We start from the raw sequence: 22,463 nt of genomic DNA, 5'->3' as shown, positions 1-22,463 counted from the left end.
ACTTTCAGCAGCTGCCGACAACACCCCCAACGCCTCAACATAAAAATGATAACTGGTTTTGCCAATACTCACTATACTGGAAGTGCATTTTAACAGCAATGTATAGCAGACATCCCAACCTAACCTACTTAGATACTGAAATTCAGATGTTTGTTCAATAATGTCTAAGTACACCAAATAAGGAAGGCCTATTGATAGAAATTGTTATAGTAAAATATGTAGATTTTTTTTCATGTAGCCTTGGCAACTAGCCATCTTGTAGCCTATAGGCCTGAGTAATATGCAAATGAAATTACACTTGTTAAACTCACCTCAACAAGTCTTTTGCAATCATTTAACCCGCCGTGAGCAATGCTAAAGTTGCTGTTACAAACAGTGCAGTGTGCAAGATTATCATTATGTTTTAATCTTTTGAGACAATGGGTACACTCAGGGATTAAAGTGAAAAAAGAATCGTTTGACTGAACTTTTTTCAGGCCATAAGTCATACGTTGTTCATATCTACCTATAGAGATAGCACCCCTTTTGCGGTCACGACCTATTGGTTTTTAATGTACAAAAAGATGCAAACAGCAAAGTAAAGGGAGTATTCGCCTTATTCACACAGCGGCCATTGTTTAAACCAAAACGAGGCTACAGGGTACACTTACTATATAATTAATGCCACCTACAGGTGAATGCATAGAACATAACAATCCTATGGTTTGTGTACCCTGTAGCCTCGTTTTAGCCGCCAATGGCCGCCATGTGAATAAGGCGAATTGAGAGTGTTCTTGATTGAGATTGAGTTTTCCTGATGAACAAAAATATATTTTAGTACCATCCCTGACCATTGCTGATTAGCCATTGCTGTTCTTTTCTACTGCAGCAATATTGTAGAAAGGCTCTAACACACTCTTATTTAATTACTTCAGGCCAAAAGTGTTTAAAGGGGAGATTTTTTTCTTGTTAATATGCAATTCAACACCAAGTAAAATCTATAAAATCAAGTTTGCAAGACTTCCCATTTCCTCATCAAAGTATCAAATCAGAACATTCTAGATATTGTTCATATTTCCATTTGTTGCCTCATCCGCATTTAATGAAAACATGGTAATTTTGAGTTTTACAGACAACTCAGTTTTCCAATGAGCAGCAATACTGTGTGTGCTCATGCAGGAGGTCTGCGCATTTGTAACGACAATCTGGAGACGGCGCTTTTGTCTTCTGCAACAGATTGTATAAGGTTGACAAGAGGTTGCGATATGGTTAAGGACAGGTCGTGTTGCGCTATGAAAGAACATGCGTAGCCTACTTTCTAAACGTAAAAACGGTCAGCCATAGATAAACGTAGCCTACCTCTGTCGTGGTGGCTAGTTGCACCAGGTAGGGAAGATGTCCTAAAGTGCACGAACGTTAACCTTATGGCGGTCTTCTGATTGGTGGCGTGCTAAAACGTTTTCCTATTGCATCCATAAACAATTTTCTTGCAGCGAACCGCGCACTTTAATTTCTTTACACCATGGCTTGTTAGTTCTCCCCCGTTTCCAACAGCTGCCCATCTGCATTTATTTTTTAACTTTTGATACCTGCCTTCTTTTAGCAACAACGCATCCATGACAGCTAGTGGCCTTGCCAAATAGACGCACACAAATCATGACGCTAATATGCGAGGTTCTGGTAGGCCCACTGGTTATGGTTTTGTGCTATAAATTAATAATATTTTATAGCAAAGTTTTAAGTTGACTATTTTAATTGTATGGTTATTTTTTGTCAACATACACTCACAACCTATTGTCGTTAAAAGTGAGGCCTAAGCAAAATAGGCTACAAGGCTGTCTGTGCGTCACAAACACGACTGACCCCCTTACTCGACACGCTCAGTCAAAACCTTCCGTCGCAAATTGTGAAAAACATTGTTGTATGTCATAACAGACGGGATAATAAATTGCATAGGCTACGGTTTATATTGCGTCGCTTTACACATAATGTTAGTTGCATTGATTAAAAACTGTAACAACAATAGTAGCCTACATCGGGTGGCATAGCAGGCTATCTGTTCAAGTCATAGGTGACACCCAAAATGAATGACCTCCCCTGACAAGAGTTCGCGATAGTAAGTGTCTACATTGATGCACGGAAAGAACACAGCCTCCGAATTCGCACATAGAGCTCACAATATCATATCCAAAAAAATTAAACGGATTGGCCAACCTCATCAGCTGTCTCGATTGTGTCACTATAATCCAACTTTTAGACCGTTATAGTCCTCCATACGTTCTTTTTTTAAGCAAACGCCCGAGACAAGTGTGTACAACATACAAAGCGAAACTCATGGCTGACGTAGGCCGTAGGACGTATCTTCTTGAGCGGTCACGGATTGAGACACAGCAAGTTCTCAAGAACACTATTAGGTCTTTAAACATTTACCTAATATTTGTAGTTGCCTTAAAAAAGGAAAAGCAAAGGTGACAGTCCCCCCCCCTCCTATTTTTTTTCTCATCGGATCTGCATCGATCTCAAATATGACATTTCTAAAATCAAATTGACGGAAATCCGTCCTATGACGGAGAACTTTAATCCTTGTACACTTTTGTGTAGTCTGATGTGAAATGGGTCTTAAATCTAACTTTTTGAGGGGCACTGACGCTGCCATGACGCTTCTGTTCCTAGATACACTGACTGAACTGATTAATTATGTTTGGGAGAAAAGAGATATAAAGCACTTACACTGAAAACGGATTGGTTGATTTAGCAAAACAGACCAGGATGCTCTCTGTCTTGGATGCGCTTCAGGCACAAACGCACCACTCCTCTCTCTCTCCCTCTTCGTTGTGTGCGCATTAAGCTATGCACACGCGATTTGAAGCAAAGATTCTAAAATCTTTGATTTGAAGTCCGGTCTGGCTTGCGTGCTCTTGTTCGCTCTAGGTTCCGGGAGATTTTATGTAATTTGCGGGCGTCAGGAAGCCGCTATCAATATGTGGGAGACTCCCAAAACTTCTGGAGACTTGGGATGTCTAGCTAGACAGCACTTTGTCGCCAGCACAGAATGTACAATGTACCTTAATGTTGTCATGTTTAGCTAACACAAACTCAAAGTAATGACTGATGAAATGTGCATCTCTCTCTCTCCCTCCATTGTTGTTTACGTTTGTGTCGCTGCACGTGAATTGTCCTCATGCTGAAAACGTGAGCATAGCCTACATGACATTAATCCCCAAGACAAGAAGAAAGCAAAGAATATATCTTTTTATTAAGGAAAATGACAAAAATAGTAACGCACAGTAACTTAGATAAGTAACTTTAATCTGATTACTGGTTTGTAAATAGTAGCGCGTTAGATTACTCGTTACTGAAAAAAGTGGTAAAAATAGACTAACGCGTTACTGGCATCACTGCCTATTACACAACACAAATTGTCACTAGGCTATGCTGGCGACCCAAATAAAATCTCCTTTGGAACCAATGGCTTACACCTTACAGTATCAAGCTGCCACCTCTTTGCGAAAAGTTAATAGTTTTGCATATCAGTAGTAATACATTTCAAGTAGCTGAATCACCGAAAGGGCGAATTAAGTGGACACTTCTAAATGGCACGCAACCCACTGTACAGTAGCTCAAGGTCTGTGGCTAAAGCAGCCATAATGAAAGCGTTATCATTGTTTGGATACTTCACACACACGTGTTTTTTAATCGCATAGACTACAACTACCAAGCTGGAATCAAAGCACATCGACTCCCCTCTCACACCCTAAACACGCACTTCGAACAAACAGAAAGCGCCTCAGTCTCCCGGTATAGCCATAAGCAAAACTGTATCTGACCGGTGTAACGTTGGTAGCCTACTAAATCATTCATCGCAAAGAATGATTTTTGTAGCACGTGCAACAAATATGTGTAGGTACAGCCCTGCTCTGAATACATCTCAACGTGCGCTCTAAAACATCTGGTTTAAATGGAGATGTAGATCATCACGGGTGCGTTAATAAATCTACATTGCGGCGAGTTGACACAAATTATTCTCTTTGACGAATTTATGTAGTTTCAGTTACTTTACTTTGAGCCATGCTCTTCCTTACTTGAATCACCTTTGAAAATAGAGGATTGAAGTAGCCTATATGGGTGTTTGGGAATGAACGTTGACTCAGATGCTTTTTGAGACCAATACAATGTCAGAAATGTCCCAGCCCGGTGTTTAGGATGCATCATAGGTTATCTTTCAGGTAGCCTATATATTTTCCATTAAAAAAACCATCACGTAGCGAACGTATTGTGGCTAACTCACTTAGCTCCTGTTAGTAGCCTAGGTTATGGTCATAAGCAAATGAGATGACAGTCGAAAGATACAATTACTGCTGTTATCAATTTGCTTGGTAGCCTATAAACGCATTTATGGTTTATCCATCACTCAACCATGCTAATGGTAACACTATTTTACCTACATTCTGCTATTGATAGGATTAACGTATACCTGCAGTAAAAAACAATCATGTCCGATAAACATTCTCAGATTTATTTCGGCTTCAAGAGGAAATGGGAATTACATGTCATGCAGAAATCATCCTACCCTTAGACGTTCTCTGCGGTAAACTAGCCTACTGTCTTGTCCTTGTAGGAAGCATAGTGTCTTTCCAACCCACTTTAGATTAAATTCCAACAAAATTACGTCTCACTGCAATGATGCGCCATCTAGTGGACAAACGACTACGTGACGCCAATACTGGAAATGCAGCCAAATTATTATGATGATGAATATTTGGGTTTCCTTTAATCCTACAGAATTTGTAATTATGTATCGGCCGTTCTAATTGCCGATACTGATGGTATACGTGCCTGTGTGTGTGTGTGTGTGCGTGTGTATATGTGTGCACCACCATCTACAGGCCAATGAGTGTACAGTCACTAAATGTACACATAACTTCATTTTTTAGACCCCCCCATAGATGAAATTCTACGAAACTTGGCATACTCCCAGAGAATGTCAGGTTAATCATACACATAAAATTTGGTGCAGTTCTGAACGTCTCAACTGAAGAGAAGGGCGATTAAAGCAGAATGATATTGCATTTTCATTTTTTACCGGGGGGGTGCAAATCACAAATGAGTGATTATGGGCTAGGTTGATGTGGGCCCTTGAGACCAACATACCATAAAAATGTCTTCATCCTCGGTGCCACGGTTCAGGTAGTTATTTAGGAAAAACTGCATTTTTTGGGTTTCGGGGGGCCCAGCGCGGAGGGGGGAGTGGCCCCCGGGGACCAAACGAAATTTTTCCGTAAAAGTCTAGTGAAAAAAAAAAAAAAAAACTTTGACAATCCCTATATGACCGCCGCTAGCGAAGCGGCTGAAATTTTGGTCAACGATACCCGGGGCACCGAAACACCGGGGCACATGAAATTTGGTGGGTATGTAGCCCCACTAGACTTTTACGGAAAAATTTTCCCTATACCCTATTATTTTTGCCACCTTTGTAACATTTTAGTTTTAGTTTACCGTGGTGTATGACTTTAAACAGCGAGTGTGCTTGGTATGATGATCAGCTCCTCTAATGCAGGGTAGGACTACGTTTTGACAAGCATACAAATTCACCTTGTTCTTGCCCCATCTGAAATGACTTCTCTACTTTTGCTGCCTCCATCCTTTCTGTATTTGTTGTGTAAAGAAACGTTGTATATGATGGCACTGAAGTCTTAAGTTAGTGAATTGGCTAACAGTGTTAGTTGGTAACAAATAGCCTACACATTGCGCTACACGCTGCGTAGGCTACGTGCATTCTCTCTCCTGCTGATTTGCGTTCAGTAGCCAAGTGCGTAATATTGCAAAAGTTGAAAAAATAAATGTTTTTATTGTAGCCTACAGAAATTAAATAGCCTATCATACTCTCCAAACTCTTCACAGCTACAGTGCAGTGAAGAGTTTGGAGAGTAAAGTTATAGGGCAACTTGGTTTTATGAAAATAATTTACGAACCAGAACATAAAGACCATGAAGCTTCTATTTCTTGCAGCTGTTAAAACACCCGCTAGATAGTTTAAATACCCACCAACATTCGTTTTTGCAGTACAGATTATTTCTAAAAGTTATTTGTCTACTACTGGCTGATTTATCAAACGAGTGCTTTCTCGTTCGTCCTCCGCAAACTACAGGTGTTTCGGTAGAGAGCCATTGAATAAGCGATGCCAAGCAATTTCTGTAACACTTTTTGTGATATTAAGCAAATATCTCCTCATTTAATGTAAGTTCCTTCGGACAATAGGCCTACGTTCTACTCTACGTGCGGTTGTCCTCCATCTCAGCTGCATCAGTTTTCTAATTTTGAAGGTTCTAAAACATTATTATGCTTCACTGAATCCTTCTCGTTTATTTTAATTTGTCCAGCTAACTTTTCCATTGAACCTAGCCATTTATGATGGATTACACACTCGACATTCTGAAATGTCCTGCACGATCAAGGCCAAATTAAGTTATCACGCAGCCACTGTGTCAGCAGCATCAGTGCTGACGGTGACGGTGCGTTTCTGATGTCAGATTATTATGTAGGCTAGCCTACTAGACTGTTCTCACGTTGCAGCGCTTTACTTATATGAAGTAGCATTAATCAATATGAGGGGCAGAGGGGGATAAATGTTGTCCCCCCCGACGATAAAAATAATTTAGCAGAGGTAGGGATAGGAAAACCAGAGGGGGGGAAATCCTCACCATCCCCCCCTACAAATCGCACCCTGTGCACGAGAGAGAGAGACAGAGAGAGATATCTTACCCAATATCTGCACATCTTTCAGGGAAATTTGCCACAGGGTAATTTAGGTGTGTGCATTCAACATTACAGCTACAGTGAGAATGAAAGCAACTGAATAATGAGTTTGCCTCTGCAATGGACCATGAAGCATCAGTAATTTCAAATATTTTCCTACAGGTAAACCACAATGGTACAACTTGATAAACAACTTTGGCTCACAAATAACAGATTTCTATCCTTGCTCTCAGACGCCCTAAACTCAAAATTTGAAACTTATGTGGCCTTAAACACTGAACGCTTTTGTCAGTTCAACAGTGAATGACAGGTTTAATGTAGCTGGTCAACATTTCTGAGTGATCACTGGGCTTTACAGATATTTTAGTTTCCATGAATTAGTCAATTTACAAGACAATTTGTCATGTAACTACTATGTACACTAGCATAAACTGAGGGCTCCTGAGGACAAATATGTTTCTGACTGTGTTTAGATTCAGCAATATGTAATATGTCTTTGCATTAGAAGGGCATTATAATAGTACCCTTGATTAATTGTTACACTCATACCTAGTCATTTTAAATACAGTTGGGCCCTGACAGACAGGCCAATTAGAGTTGTGGGCTGACGGGGTCTATCTTCATCAGGAGCGCACAGCTCAGGCTGACTGTAAGCTTGGCACTCAAGTCTCTCTGCATCGCAGATGCTTAGCAGTCTAAGTGGGGGGAGAGCAGCCTGAGAGCAATCTGACAGTGTTGACTGACAGCGCTGCTCTAGATCATTTGGATCATTCCGGAAGGGTGAGGTGCTGCTCGCTACCTGCAGTGGCAGCTCTCCACCTCCAACCCTGACATTTTTCCTTACCCCCCCCCTCAAATCTACAGCTACCCACTCACTGAAACACACACACACACACACACAGCGCTCACACTCCACTGCTTTCCCATCAGCCTCGTGGAGGTATATCAGATAGCTTTTCGCCACTTCCTTCCTCTCCCTTCCTTTTCCTCCCTCCCTCCGCTGCCCCATCAATAAATCATAGAAATATGCATGAGGACCTTCTGCGTGTGGCCCCGGTGCTGAGCCCACAGTCTGAGTGGACGAAACACAGCGGCCACCTCCACCCATCTCCCACGCAAACACTGCATGACCTTTGGCGCGGCGTGTTTGTCCACACGGCTAGCTTTAAAGGTCGACTGCGTGGACTGGGTAAAATAAGAACACACAGCCAGTCAAAGGAAAGAGATAAGGACAAGGGTGTCTGTGTGTGTTGCAGGGGGTCTCCTAAGGCTGGGAAACAAAGTGCTATTGCTCCTAACTCAGTTTTCGCAAAGACATGATTTTACCGCATTATCCATTGTCTCCTATAGTAGATATACAGTAGATATATTAGTTATGACACAGGCAATTACTTTTCATTAATTCAGTGTGTGTCTGATCATACCAGAGTAGTTAGAGCTTCCTGACCCTGAAACTGCTCTGCATTCAGGGGTCAGGAATGATGTCCCCACACTCTATCTGGGGTCACAAATGTCCCCATATCCTTGCAGGGGTCAGAAAAGTCCCCATGTTCTAGCTGGGTGTGCCCTGGTAGTGACATCACCATCACACATGCACACACACACACACACGGCCGAATGTGGCAGACAAGGGCATCGTGGGCGTTTCACGAAAGTGCTGTGGCTCCGGGAGCAGTAAACAGAGTGAAGTATCCCCCCGGAGGTAATGAGCGGAAAATCCTGTTAAAGCCGCCACGCACGCTCCACAGAGCTCCGATATTAAACACATCCTTCGTTCTAATCCTGCCTATATTAACACGTCGCCCCTCCAAATCCCAGCAAATAAAAAAATAAAAAATAAAAAAAAAACACAGCAGAAAATGACTTCCTTTAATCTGGATTAATCCGGCACACTCTCACAAGTCTTGCCAAGGCGTAGTAGAGCGAGAGTTCTTGGGTTGGACTCAATGTTTCGACTCAATGGCTCCAAGTGTGAAATGTAGCTGGTTTGGCAAATAGGACTAACCCATGTTTAGCACAAGTTTTCGAGGGAAGAAAAAAGACGTAACATGAATGTAACACAGAGAAATAAGAGAAGGACAAATCTCAGTGGGAAACGAGGGGTTCATAGCAGTCGCAGGCAGACGGCCTACATCAAGTAAACTTTTGTCTTCCGTCTGTTAGGGAGAGAAAGAAGCAAAAAAAAAATAAAAGAATTCCGAAGGCCTGACCTAGATCAGCGAATTTGGTTGTTTTTCTCACAAGTGCCTGAGTGGGACTAAAATAAAAATCTATTGCAAAAACATTGATGCAATGTTGCCCCTCATTTGTATGCTGTGTAAGCACCCCAGTACATTTACCGCAAACAAACTTGAATCAAAGCAGCAAAAGACGCTTTAATGTTAAGCAGTTCGACTGAAAACATACATTCATGGATGGCTCAGACTGCATAATATGGAATGCGTAAACAAGGGCACAGTCTCTTTGGGGAATATTGTGATGTGGTTAGGGAGGGGTGTGGCATCGTTTTGGAGGCGGTATAAATATGACTCCCTCCAGTCTACTGGCCTGCTCCTGCAGGACCTCTCGCTGCCCCAAACGTGCCACCTCCAGCTCTCCCAGGAGGAATGCCTCCCTGGCCCTAAGCTCCTGGATCACTTCGGAAGCCTGCAGCTTTCCTGGCGATTCTGCCCCGTGAGGGGCGCGTTTGCCGGGCTCAAGCTTCGGGTAGTGTGGTGCGGTGCGGCCCTGGACGTGAAGGCAAGGGATGAAGCCGTGGTCTATGGAGGCCGGGGTGAAAGCAATGGAGAAGCCTTGCAGCCTCGTGGCGACCTGTTTGTCATCTTTCAGGAGTTTGGCGTCGGAGTCTGCGGCTGGGCTGGTGCTCCTGTGTCTGCCCTGGTGGAGATATAAGCACAGAGCCTGTTTGTTTGTGTGTCTGTTTAAGTGGGAGAAAATGGCTTGAAAGTACATTCTAAAGAAAGAAAGAAAAAAAAAAACAGAAAAGTACTGTTGTTTGTGGGTCACATAAAAAAAAAACTAGACTAAATACAGCAACATCCACTTCTTTTCAGGCTGTTTGTGTCTGTATCTTTATCTCTGTGTGTGTGTTCACACCAATTTGTAAGCCTAGTCCTCTGAAAGGAAATAATGATCTGAAGACTATGAGGATCGGTGGTAGAATTGCCTCAAGAGAAAATAGTTCTGTAATAACACCTCAGTCAACTATTGATCGTCCCTCACTGGATGGCCTGCTCAGTTTGTGGCTCTTCCGTTAAGCGTTTGTCCTTTCGAGTGTCCTACGGTGACAAGGGCTTGCTCAATCCCAAAAGCCTTTTAAGAAAGCAGTCTGAATACCAGCGGTTGACGTCACAGGTGTTGCAAAGGTCTCTTACTCAAAGAGGGGAATAAAGCCCACTTTTAAGAGGTTCCGGTAACTTCTTGCCACACAAGCTCCCAAATGTCATGAAGTTTTCTGAAGCTTTGCAACTTTGCTGCAGTACTACGGCGAGTGGTTAGCATTTGGAATGAGACATGCCTGGCAGGCATGTCTGCTTGTGTGCGATGTTGTTCGTCTCAGTGAAGTCAAGGATGGAGCAGACTGTGCCACTGATGATCTTTAACTGCATTTTCATCTTCCCCTCTGGCCAGGAGCTGTGTACAACCTACCTTAAGTGGAACCTTTTTCCTGACCTTCAACACCTACGCGCTCTCATCAAAAAGACAGACATCTGAGAGGTAGTCTACAATAGGCCACTCCTTTGACAAATGAAGTAAACCCAATGGCATTTTTTAGCAACCAATCCAATTAGTAAAACTTAGGTATATCACAGACAGTGTATTTGCCCAAACCGTGATGCCTCAGGAATGTCTGAATTAGTAGATTACAGCTTTTGTTTACTTTTGGTAACCCATTGTTCAACTCATTTTAGGACATGGGATAACCTGAAGATCAAAACAGCTGCTCTTAATTGTCAACTTCGGTCGTGCAGAGCCTAGAATGACTGCAGAGTGAGGTAGTGCAGTAACACTAGACTACCTGTGGCTCTGAAGAAAATAAGTAGTCTAATTAAGTCTGAAAAAGTCTAATGAAAAGTGACCTCATTAGGTTGGCAGTCTGATCTGCCTTTGAAAGAACTTTCTTTGAACTGTCATTAAAACAGCAACTGACTGTGCACGTTTATGACTATGCATTATGCATCTAACAACAACAAAAAACTAAGACAGTATGACACACCATACACATCATCAAAAAATAAAAAGAGGTCTTGCCAGTCGCTTCCTAAATTAGTGTCTAGTGTACTCACAGAAATCAACACTGCTAGCACTGCCAACATCAAAGCCAGGAACCTCCTCAATTACCTGCCCAGTGAGGCCGCGTCTGGACGATGACCCGTCTCGTCTGGCCCGTAGGGACATCTGCGTCTGCAGCCGGAGCGATTCCAGACGCTCCCGCGTCCTCTTGACCCAATCCCCGCTGGAGCAGCAGCCCTGGGCGGGGGCGGGCCCCAGAGGCCCCCGTGGCGTTGGTGCAGTGTCCTCCTCACGAGGGTCTGCTGACTGGCTGTCAATCACACTCTCCTGCACAGGAACACACACACACACACACACACACACACGCACAGACACACACACACACACGATTTCAGTTTTCAGTTGACATTTGTGAATGTTAATATTGCCGAACTGTCAAATGTCAATGGATTGTACTGCAGCAACATAGTTAAAACTTAAAGCAGCTCGTTCAAGGCTTCTTCTGTATACAGGAATGCATACTGATAAGCAAACCATGCTTACCGTATTTGCTCTACAAGCATATATAAATAAACTAGGTTAACTAGAAATCTAGAAACACATGACTTCTGCCCTGCTAAACACAAAACTGCAGAAAAAAGAGAGAGAGAGAGAGAGAGAGAGAGAGAAAGTCAAAAAACAGAACTGACCATTTTGTAAAACCAGGGAAAACAAAGGACTGAAACTCTTGCACCAACCCAGTCCATCCTGTGTCGGTCCTCTTGTTTGAAACCCAATAAGATCACCGTATGTAATGAACAACACAGGAGTGCCCACTTTAGGAACATTGTCTGTTCCTGCCCATCTGTTCCAACCCTTGTTAATCAAGCCCATTACAGCAACATCATCCTATATCATCACTGATGAACAGTACGATAATTATCGCTAATACCTCTAATCATAATTCGGTAATATTGCAGACCCTATTTAGTCATGTATTTGGCAGTAAGACCTCTGCAAGACTCATTAATTTGGACATGCAGTATAGAAGAATCAATATTTAGCAGTCACTATTTGGTGTAATGGAAGTAGCGTAATGTTTGGCCGTGAGTAAGATCACTATTTGGCAGATACTGCACAGTGAGTAGGGTCACTTTTTGGCAGAGTGGTTGGTGATTAGGCTTGCCTCTGGCAGTGGCTGGGGGAGCTTTAGGGGCTTATTAGACAGAGGCGCTGCAGAAAAAAGGTTTCTGGCCGAGTGGTGGACTGTTAGGGTCAATGATGTCCTGCCCCGTGGTAACTCATCGAGGCAAGTTAGTTTTCCTGCTGGCCGTGAGACCCAGGTCTGCTTTTATGAGATACTGTAGATATCACAAAATCTGTGTGTGTACACACACACACACACACACACACACAGATTAAACTGATCACTTGATGTCCTCTACTGTGTGTGCAATCACTGAGCAGCTCGTGCAGGCCTATCTGTGACAGACTACCTGTGTAATTGCAGTTCCAGGGGAAGGATATCGATCGCTCTCTGTCTAGACCTGCCCGAGTTTCATCAGACGGCCGCGCTGTGTGGGCCAGACACTTACACTAGTCTTCGACTGGAGAACACTCATCATAGAGCCGCCAACTCTGCTCGATTCTCCGAGAAGTCTCACGGCTGAGTGGAACAGTGCTCCCTGTTCCACGGACCACCGTCCAGACTAGCCTGGGAGACTGAATGGACATCTTCATTCATTCAGCACACTCTATTTGGTAGGGTAGCTAAAGCAACTTGTGCAAGTGAGATGTTCATTCCAGCAGTATGCATGTCCCTGGCAACCCAAACTGATAACCTTAGATGGTGATGTAAGATTTTCAGCAATGTTGCCAGACACTCACATGACTGATTTCATAAATGCAACAAATTTCCCACAAATTATTTAAGGGTAGCACGTTACTTGATAGTATCGACATAATGCACACATGACACTGTCATGACACATGAACCCTTACCCTAACCTCTAACCCTAACTCTAACCCTAAATTGTTATGACAAAAACCAAATGTCACTTAATAACAGAAGTGTTATGTCATAAACGTTTAGGACTTGTTTATGACATGTTCATGACAGTATCATGTCAATCTTATGTCAATACTGTCAAGTAAAGTGTAACTGATTTAAGTTCTCCAGATATTTTTTCTAAAACCAATACTATTGAAAACATGTACAAACAACATTGCTCTGACCCACTGACCATCAATAAAGCAAAGGTTCCTAGTGGTGTATCACACAACTGTCAGAGTTATCAGCTCCTGACTAGAAGTTCTACCAGCAATATTACACATATGCTTTCATGTTTGTCCTTGCTCTTCAGACAGAAGAGATGCGTCACTGCGGGGTTGCGATACTGTGTGATGAGACCACCTCGGCTCTTGTTGCATGCGTCATCCAAAAGGGGGAAAAAAAACATCGGGACAGAAATAGCACCATTTCTAGAGTACATTAGAGCTATGGGAGATTTTTTATTCAGCTTTATTTGCGCCACTTCCTTTTCTTGTGTAATTAGAAAACAAATGGCCTCTTAGTTTGGATGGGAGCTTGGTCAGTGGCAGGCGTGATTGGCCATCCGTGGCGCTCTGGAGTACCATAATGATGAGCTCACTCACTCGCTGAGCAATTCTGTCTTCGCCGAAAGCTTACGGAATGTCTCTCGGGGGTCCAGTGGAGAGTCTGGCATTTGTTTGCACAGTTGTTTAAGAAAAAACAAAACAAAACAAAAGAAAGCCCCAGGTGGCTGTTTAAATCAGAGTAACTAGCATTTCTAACGTCACAAACATTCCCCAATTATTTAATCGGGACTCCTAGAGGTGCGAGAATTGCTTCTGCTGCCAAATAAAAGAGAAACCCCACGGTAGCCTCCCCCCACCCCGCCTTACAACTTCATCTCAAACTGGACCCCTGCCAGAGGGAGTTTGAGAATGAGAAAGATTAAAAGAGAAAGTCTGTCTTTTTCCCTCACTGTGTGTGTGTGTGTGTGTGTGTTTGTGTGTGTGTCAATACATCAATAGCAACTGTAAACACTACCAACTAGGTTACATGCATGTCTGGAATCTTACACCTTTAAAATCTTCCGTTCTCCACATATTACGGAGCATTCCGGATATACCCATGCCTCCCAACAACCCCCATCTCTGCATCCCTTTTTGCTGACAGCGAACTGCATCAGACAGCCGCATTTCTGAAAAGGCCATCAAACCTGTGAGTGACTGCCAGCAACTGCCAACGCAATCAGCCTGTAAATCATTGAAACCTATTAGCACGGATGCCAAGTAGCCAAATTATCCATCCGAGAGGCTCTCAGTAATGAGCACGGCTCAACAATAATGAAAATGAGCGGGGAGACTCAGACGTACCATCCAACGCCAGAACAAAGGCTCCAGAACCTTCCACTGTAAGTAGGCCTCCAGCAGGTGATTAACTTGTTTTGTGTTCTCCAACTCCTGACAGACAGACAAATAAAAATCAAGCACAGGGATTTCAATCGGGCAAAATGAAGCAAAGGGATTTAATCTTTCCATCAAAAAATGCCCAGACAAAAACAAGTCAATAGCACAAATACACAAACCTCTGAATTATATACACCTGTTGGCCACTGTGGTTGTTCATCTTGTATAAAACTGTATAAAAAAATCCAACGATTTGTGTTCCCAAAGCAAAAATCCTTCAGTTACTTTTTTTAAGAGGAAAGAGCTAATGATTACCTACATGTCTGCTTATCGATGCTAGGCTGCTGTGTGCATCATTCACCTGTGTATTAGAGCGTTGTGTAGCACTTCATACATGACACATTGACTGACTGTCTGTCTGTGTCTGTCTGTGTGTGTGTGTGTGTGTAGACACGCTTGCTCGGCTGGGCTCTGCGTGCGCAGCACTTGTGTCTCTCCCCCTGGGTGCCCGCTGGGCTTTGTAAGCGCACCTTCTCTCCTATTTGTTTAGCTTTTCCGGTCCGTTTACCGTGCAGGCTCAGCAGTTGTCCTGCCACCCCCTGTCCTACCCTACCCCTCCAAATATACGCACACACACACACACACACAACGCGCACGCGCACACACACACACACACACAAACACACACACACACACATACAAACACACACACACACACACACACACACACCAAACAGTTCAGAGGCTGACATCTCCTCAGGGGGAGCAGTATTCTAGGAGGAGCTAGGGTGGTGGGGGTTCAGGGGTGGGGTGGGGTGGGGGGCACTCAGTGTGATGGCTCACGTCTCTGCCAGCTGAGGGGCAGCATGGGAGGATAGGGATGGGTTGGCTGGGGGGGGGGGGTGCGGTGTACCACCCCCCCTGGAGCATATAGCCTATTAGACACACCAGGCGAGTGAGCCAGGCATTTATCTCTGTCTGTCTGTTTGCACATCCCATTCCTGCGGCGGCGCACTCCCAAGACAGTGCCGAACAGGCTTGGAAAACAGCTCAGCTCCAACTGACATGCAGAAACTCTCTCTCTCTCTGTCTCTCTATCTATCTGTCTCTGTCTGTCTCTCTGTCTCTCTATCTGTCTGTCTCTCTATCTGTCTCTCTCTGTCTCTCTCTCTCTATATATATATATATATCTGTCTCTCTCTCTCTATATATATATATATTTATCTGTCTCTCTCTCTATATATATATATATATATGTCTCTCTCTCTCTGTCTCTCTCTCTATATATATATATATATATCTATCTGTCTCTCTCGCTCTGTCTCTCTCTCTCTATATATATATATCTATCTCTCTCTCTCTCTCTCTCTATATATATATATATATATATATATATATCTGTCTCTCTCTGTCTCTCTCTCTCTCTATATATATATATATTTATCTGTCTCTCTCTATATATATATATATATATATATATCTCTCTCTCTCTATATATATATATATTTATCTGTCTCTCTCTCTCTCTATATATATATATATATATATATATCTATCTATCTGTCTCTCTCTCGCTCTTTATCTCACTCAAGTTTAAATCTCGCCTCATTCTCCTCTGCCTATGAGGGACAGAAATAACCTCCCGTCTCATCGCTCACCCAGCTCATCATGGGCCTCTGTGCCTCCCCTCGCCTCCGATCTGAATAACACAGAGGAGCCGCATCACTTGCTTTTCTGTGCCAGGTCAGAGCGTTAAAAACACTCGCTCAAAAGAGCCCGTTCGGAGTGCAAAGGAAAATGGGGAAGAGCGTGTGCAAAGGTTTGAAGAGAGAGAAGTAAAGAGAGAGAGAGAGAGGGGAAATGAAAATGAGAATGAGAGATAGAGAGAGAGAGAGCGGGCAAGTGAGAGAATGAGAGAGAGGAAGCGCTAGGCCTCTGACTTTCAAACATCGAGCCGTCTGCTCTTCAAAGAATCACGATACGCTGCCTGTCATTCAATGCCAGTTACAGTTGAAAAACGGGAAGACAGGGAATGGGGGGGGGGGGCATAAAGGTGTGTGTGTGTGTGGGGGGGGGGGGGGTGCCAAAAACAGAAAATGAAAAAGAACAGAGACACCCAGCCTCAGGAATGCAGATACGCTATTGGGAGAGAACAAAACCTGTCAGTTTGACAAGCAGTGTTTTTGGACGCTCACCTTGCTAAGCGGACTAGCATCGCTGGTGCCAAGCGCTTCGGAGCTCGGGGAGACAGGCTGGGAGCCGATGTCAGAGAGAACCTGTGGAGAGACCAGAGAGTTTATGCATTATTCAGCTCCACAAGCTAGATACCTGCAGGACCTTTGAAAAACAGCTGCAACTAAATTGATTCCATTTCCTACACCCCCCCCCCCCCCATCCTGCTCACTCTCCAATGATATTCATTTCAACCATTTCTCTGCATCATTCTGCTGTTAGGGGATGTACAGTATACCCCAGGGCACATGTAATGTGCATGTCCAAATGCCGTTTGAAACGATGTCTGCAAACCAGAGGCTGGAGGACTGGAGGATATGGAGACTGGGTGAATGCATTTTGTTTGTTTTCCTGCTGTTTTTGCACAGCGGTCGAGTTGAAGTGTATTCAACTGCTGGAGGCGTCCTGTCCCTACCTCACCCCCCGACACCACCAACACCACCACCCCCCCCACCCCCCCCCCACACCACCCCTGCTCAGTCTCCTTCTTTTCTTCCGTCTGTTCCGTCAGTCCAGCGGCCTGCGCTTTTAACCTGTCATATTCATCAGCGGGCGGTGATGGATGGCCCGGTGGAGAGGGCAGCGGTGAAATCACTCAGGCTGACTTGGGCGGCCAGGAGGAGAGAGGGGCCAGTCAGAGAGAGAGAGAGAGAGTCGTCTGTGGAGACAGACGCGGCACCTCAGGGCCAGCCCCAAGTGACAGCATGAGATTAACCTCCGCACAGAGGCGGCCTTATCACTCAATCAAGCCCAATCACCACTGTCAAGAAGGACTGAACTAAGTGCTGATTCCCACACACACACATACACACACACACACACATTTACACACACTTCTTTGTGCAATAATATGAATTCTGGAAATAAGTGATTTTCACATGCACACACAATGTCAGTCAACGTCAATGTCAATGTCAATGTCAATGTGTGTATATATTCACACATGTAAATTCTCCTTTTTCATACTTTAATTGGCCGTAGGTGATTGCTGGCTGACAAACAGCGTATGCGTACGTGGGCCACCACGAGCACGGGAATTCACATATCTAGGCTGCCGGCGGAGACAAAGGACGTGCATGACAATTTTCTGGAACTGGATTCGCTGGCTGAAGCCAAAGGAGGATTAATCAGTTCCATTCAACGCATACTGTAGTTACAGAACAGCCCTGTTGTAAAGCTATGCACCCCTATGGGCTTTTTCCATCCATTCTATTTGCATTCATATAAATCATGGAATTTAATGTGTAAATAACATACTGGCAACTGAATCTATACCCAAAGGTGGCATCAAAAATGGTGGGCTTAACTGTGAGGTGGGGGAAAAATGAGAAATGCGAAATGAGAAATGCGTCTTCAAAAAAAGGGCTTACATTAAAAAAGGCTTAACTGAAAATCCAGCTCAGGTGTTACATCTCGCCTTGCAAATGTATTTCATCTAAATCTCAAAAAAATGGATGGATAGATTGGACATCCACTTTAAGTCATTATAGAGAGTGGACTTCTGGGCAAATGTGTTTGTGTGTGTGTGTTTGTGTGTGTGTGTGTGTGTGTGTGTGTGTGTGTGTGTGTGTGTGTGTGGCACTATTTACCAATATTTAGCTACAGTATATGGCAGTCAGATAGCGTTTTGGGGGGGGTTCCCCCTATTTCCTGTAGCCCTGGGTTTGCATCTCTTCTCTGGGGGATTTGGACTATCGTCCACCCCCCCATCCCCCCTCCACCTCTCATGGGAGATCCAGGCTCCACATTCCCCGGTAACGTATCTCAGCTAAAAGGTCCTGTGTCCCAAGGTGTGCAAAAATAACTTCGCTGCACTTTAAGCTGCCCTGCATGAGAGCTCTTGCTAATTAACTGAGCCTATATGCAAATGTAGGTACTGCATGTCTACGGAAGGTATCGCATTTGAGTTGGGAACCTTGCCCGGAAACTTGCCTTGTGGATGAGTTTGGCCCTCTCCTCCTGGGCTGCTAGGAGGGCTCTCCAGTGGTACCGGAGCTTGCCGTACTCCCACTGCAAACGCTGCAGGTCTCCATCTCCATCAGTGCCTCTGCCGACACACTCTTTGCCCTTGCCGCCCTCACACAAATCCACCAGGGGAGCTCCAGGAATGCACACCTGAAAAAGCAGGTGCGCACACGCGCACACGCGCACACACACACACACACACACACACACACACACACACACACACACACACACACACACACACACACACACACACACACACACACACACACACACACACACACACACACACACACACACACACACACACACACACACACACACACACACACACACACACACACACACACACACACACACACACACACACACACAATTCCTTTCCATGTAATCCTGTGTATGTCCGTTCTGGCTACTTTTAGACTTCAATTTTGTATAGTTGCATTTTCCAATAATTCAAAGGATAATTTGGCCCAGATTGATTTTTGCTGATGTATCATAACATGAACATACACTTAATTAATGTCCTAAACCCTGAGGCCCAATATGCATTTTCTGTACATTTTCCGTCACAACATACTCTGCAAATCAATGCTGCCATCAACTGGTCAACTATGGAATAACAATATTTTGCTGCATTCATTTTTGATCAACACACAGCATGCTATGTGGTGAGCTATATGGTGGGTGGCACAATTTAGTAAAGTTTCAGGGATGGGATTGTTCTGCTGATTTAAGGATGTTTGACCCATCATTTCTAGGTGTTCCAGTTCAGTGCAAAAAAGCTAAATGGTATTGGCTTTGGTATTGCTATTGGTATTGGTTACAGTACCGCACAGAGAAAACCACAGAGAAAAAAAAAAACATGTTGCAGGTTTATGTAATAACACACAATGTACAGAATATCACACCTCATACATTCACTAAAGCAACAAGATTCGTTCTTCTCTAATCTGGTCTCAGCATGGGTAAGAAGACCTACATAAAAGAGGATTTGTTTACCCAGAAGGCTATTCCTGGACATAAAAAAAGCCAGTCTTAGGTTCTATTCCACATTGTTCTAGAATTCTCCATGAATATGGCGCGTGGTGCCAACCACTGCAATGCAGGCAACCTGGAACTCAAGGCCAGCCTCAGTCTCACCTGAGCAGGAGGCAATGCCAGAGGCTGCATCTGCAGCACTCTCTCTCCCAGCAGGAACTCCAGGAGGCTCCCGGACGACAGCATCCAGCCGAAGGCCAAAAGCAGCTCTCGGCTCCCCACTGCGTCTCCACAGCAACTGCCAGCCTGCGGGGCCACCACCCAACAGGCACCATACCCACAATGCCACAGCGCGCTCCTCACAAACCAGACCTGGGCCCCTTCAAAGTACAACATCATATAAATTACGTGATCCACCAGGTGCACCTGAGAGAGGCAAGCCTGAGGGACACACTGAATGGATATTAAGTAACAGTAGGCTATGCTGTATATATGGTCACTTTAAATTCTGGCTCCAATGTTCTGCCTACAAAACATTCACATCTTAGCTTTCAGTTATTTTTTATAAAGACAGAAATAACACAGACAGGTAAACTTACCTGGATCTGAGTGCTGACATTTGCACTCTAATCGAACTGCTTTCACTAGAAGGCTACGTAGCAAATCCCACATATTCTGCACCTGTGAGGCGAGTATTCTGTTATGAAAACCACGTACAGTGACATTGGCCTAGCTTCTATTCAATGCAAATATTTGCTTTCAGATGGCTGGCTTGGATTAACTGAAACTTCAACGACAAAACACACTTTGGCTGGAACTACCTAGTAGACATTTCCTAGGGTTAGGGTTAGACATTTGTGAGATTTTCAAAGGTGCTGCACACGCTAGTGTCGCTTGATACATTTCTGTAACATTAGGCCACTGTACTGTACTGTAGGCTACAACAACTGGTTAACTTAACTTACCACATCGTGTTTGTTGAATTTTGCCCGTCTGAAAGTTTCAGCACATGGAACAGAATCCACCTCAAGAGCAGAGAGAAACTTTATAAGTCCTTCGATTACCTCTTTTGCTTTCACGCTCTTTTCTCGCTGCATGTTGTCAAGAATAATGCTTAATGTCCCCGGTTGTTGTCATGGTGCATGTAAAATCTACATTTCTTACAGGACACAAAAGTTTTGATTGGACGGACGCCGGGGAGGGACTTGTTAGTATACCAATAAAGTAACTGAATGCTAAAGGAAAGGGATAGGCGGAACTTCCGTCACTTCCTTCGCGCGCTAATTTGAGCCATTCATTTTTGTCAGAACCCGTCTATTAGACATTCTCTGTTTTTGTGCAAGTGTTGGTCATAGTCATAGATATATATACAGATATATATACATACAATATATCTATGGTGTTGGTCTGGTCAGAGAATGTCTAATAAGGGGACATCATATACATAGACGTCGTATATTATGTCTATGGGGAGAACCGCCACTCTCGGGAAACTTCCGGTTTCTGAACTGGTTGCAGTTCCTTTTCTGGTTCCACATGAGGGCGTTCACGAATAAGTGCAGAATGAATAGAGGTCTATTAGTCCAGTCATTTTAGGAGAAAGGGTTGAACAAATTGCAACACAAGCAAACTTAACTGATTTTGTATCCTCAATATGTTCTGAGTAAGGGAAAAAAAGCCCCGAAGAATCCCAATAGGGGAAAGTTTAGAAAAATACCTAAATATACCCTATTCATGCGCCTATACAGAATTTTTCTCACGGAAATAGGGGAACAAAATTAACCATATCACCATGAAAATTACTGATTTGATTACTTACATCAAGACAAACAAAAAATGTATTATAAGATTTTTGAAATTGTTTGTTAACATGGGCAAACAGGACATAATGTAATTATGTATAGCTAATGTATGACCAAAACTAATTGCAACATTTGACAAACAAATTGTCCAAGGCATGGAGGAAGATAATACATGTCTTAACTGGTATTATATCTCATCTAGAGGGTATATTCTTATAGAAAATATATAGTTTATGGTGTTTAATTTGTTTTCCCTGGACAGTATAGGCCAAAATGTATCCACTTTACACTAGATTCGCCTTTACAGAATAGAGGGCAATGTATTGTGCATGGCATGGAGGAAGATGAGGAAATGTCTTAAATGGTGTTATATCTCCTCTGGAGGGTATATGCTTTCAGAAAATATATAGTTTAGGGTGTTTAATTTGTTTCCCTTAATAGTGCAGGCCAAAATGTATCAGCTGTTCACTTGATTCGCCTATACAGAATAGAGGAGTATGTGTTATGCATGGTATAGAGGAAGATGGGACATGTTGATTGATGCTATATTTCATGTACAGTGCATATACTTTTAGAATATGTATAGTTTTGACTGTTCTATGACTTTGATAAAACCATGACCCATGCATAGGCATGCATTGTTAATTATTAATCTTAAACTATATTTAATAGTATAGTATTTTTGCCAGATGTCACAATACACCATGGTTCTGCCAGATTCTGCCCTACACATACATGAAAGTCATGTCCAGCTGACAGAGATACATTTCAAAATAAGAATGGTATAATATCCTTTTTGTCTTTGTATTATTTAAAAATCAAAATCAAATCAATGCAAGTATTAATATGAATTGGTGGCAGATCTGGGTAGCCTAGACTGTTCTGAAAAAATATAGCATGTGTAAATGGCACTTACAATGACCAGGATGAATGCTTATAACTAGTGAAAAAGCCCTTAAAACAGTCTAGGGTTCTAAGGGTTAATTTCTTAATTCAGAGCCATGTTACTTACAGCCAAGTACTTGGAGTGGATATCAGAAAGAAACATAGTTTGGCCATCAGTATAAGATGAAATATCTGCATACAATATTTGTAGTATTT

At 43.3% G+C, this 22,463-nt stretch overlaps 1 protein-coding gene across 1 annotated transcript; it reads right to left on the bottom strand.

The window, feature by feature from the left end:
• Positions 1 to 9,129: 9,129 nt before the first annotated feature.
• Positions 9,130 to 20,687, bottom strand: tedc1 (tubulin epsilon and delta complex 1). The gene is made up of 8 exons (XM_076299914.1): positions 20,526 to 20,687; positions 20,160 to 20,241; positions 19,723 to 19,940; positions 18,547 to 18,729; positions 16,578 to 16,658; positions 14,350 to 14,436; positions 11,077 to 11,295; positions 9,130 to 9,612 (listed from the first exon to the last, which is right to left on the bottom strand). Exons 1-8 carry the CDS (start codon positions 20,655 to 20,657, stop codon positions 9,220 to 9,222), a joined length of 1,395 nt encoding a protein of 464 aa, XP_076156029.1. The 5' UTR covers positions 20,658 to 20,687; the 3' UTR covers positions 9,130 to 9,219.
• Positions 20,688 to 22,463: the final 1,776 nt, after the last annotated feature.

The sequence above is a fragment of the Alosa pseudoharengus genome, unplaced genomic scaffold, assembly GCF_046254945.1.
Source record: "Alosa pseudoharengus isolate Yale_2024_CS ecotype anadromous, Long Island Sound unplaced genomic scaffold, YU_APseudo_1.1 YU_APseudo_1.1_scf_22, whole genome shotgun sequence".
Taxonomy (NCBI): Eukaryota; Metazoa; Chordata; class Actinopteri; order Clupeiformes; family Clupeidae; genus Alosa; species Alosa pseudoharengus.
The sequence above is the reverse complement of the archived record's forward strand: the minus strand, read 5'-3'. Positions and strand labels throughout refer to the sequence as shown.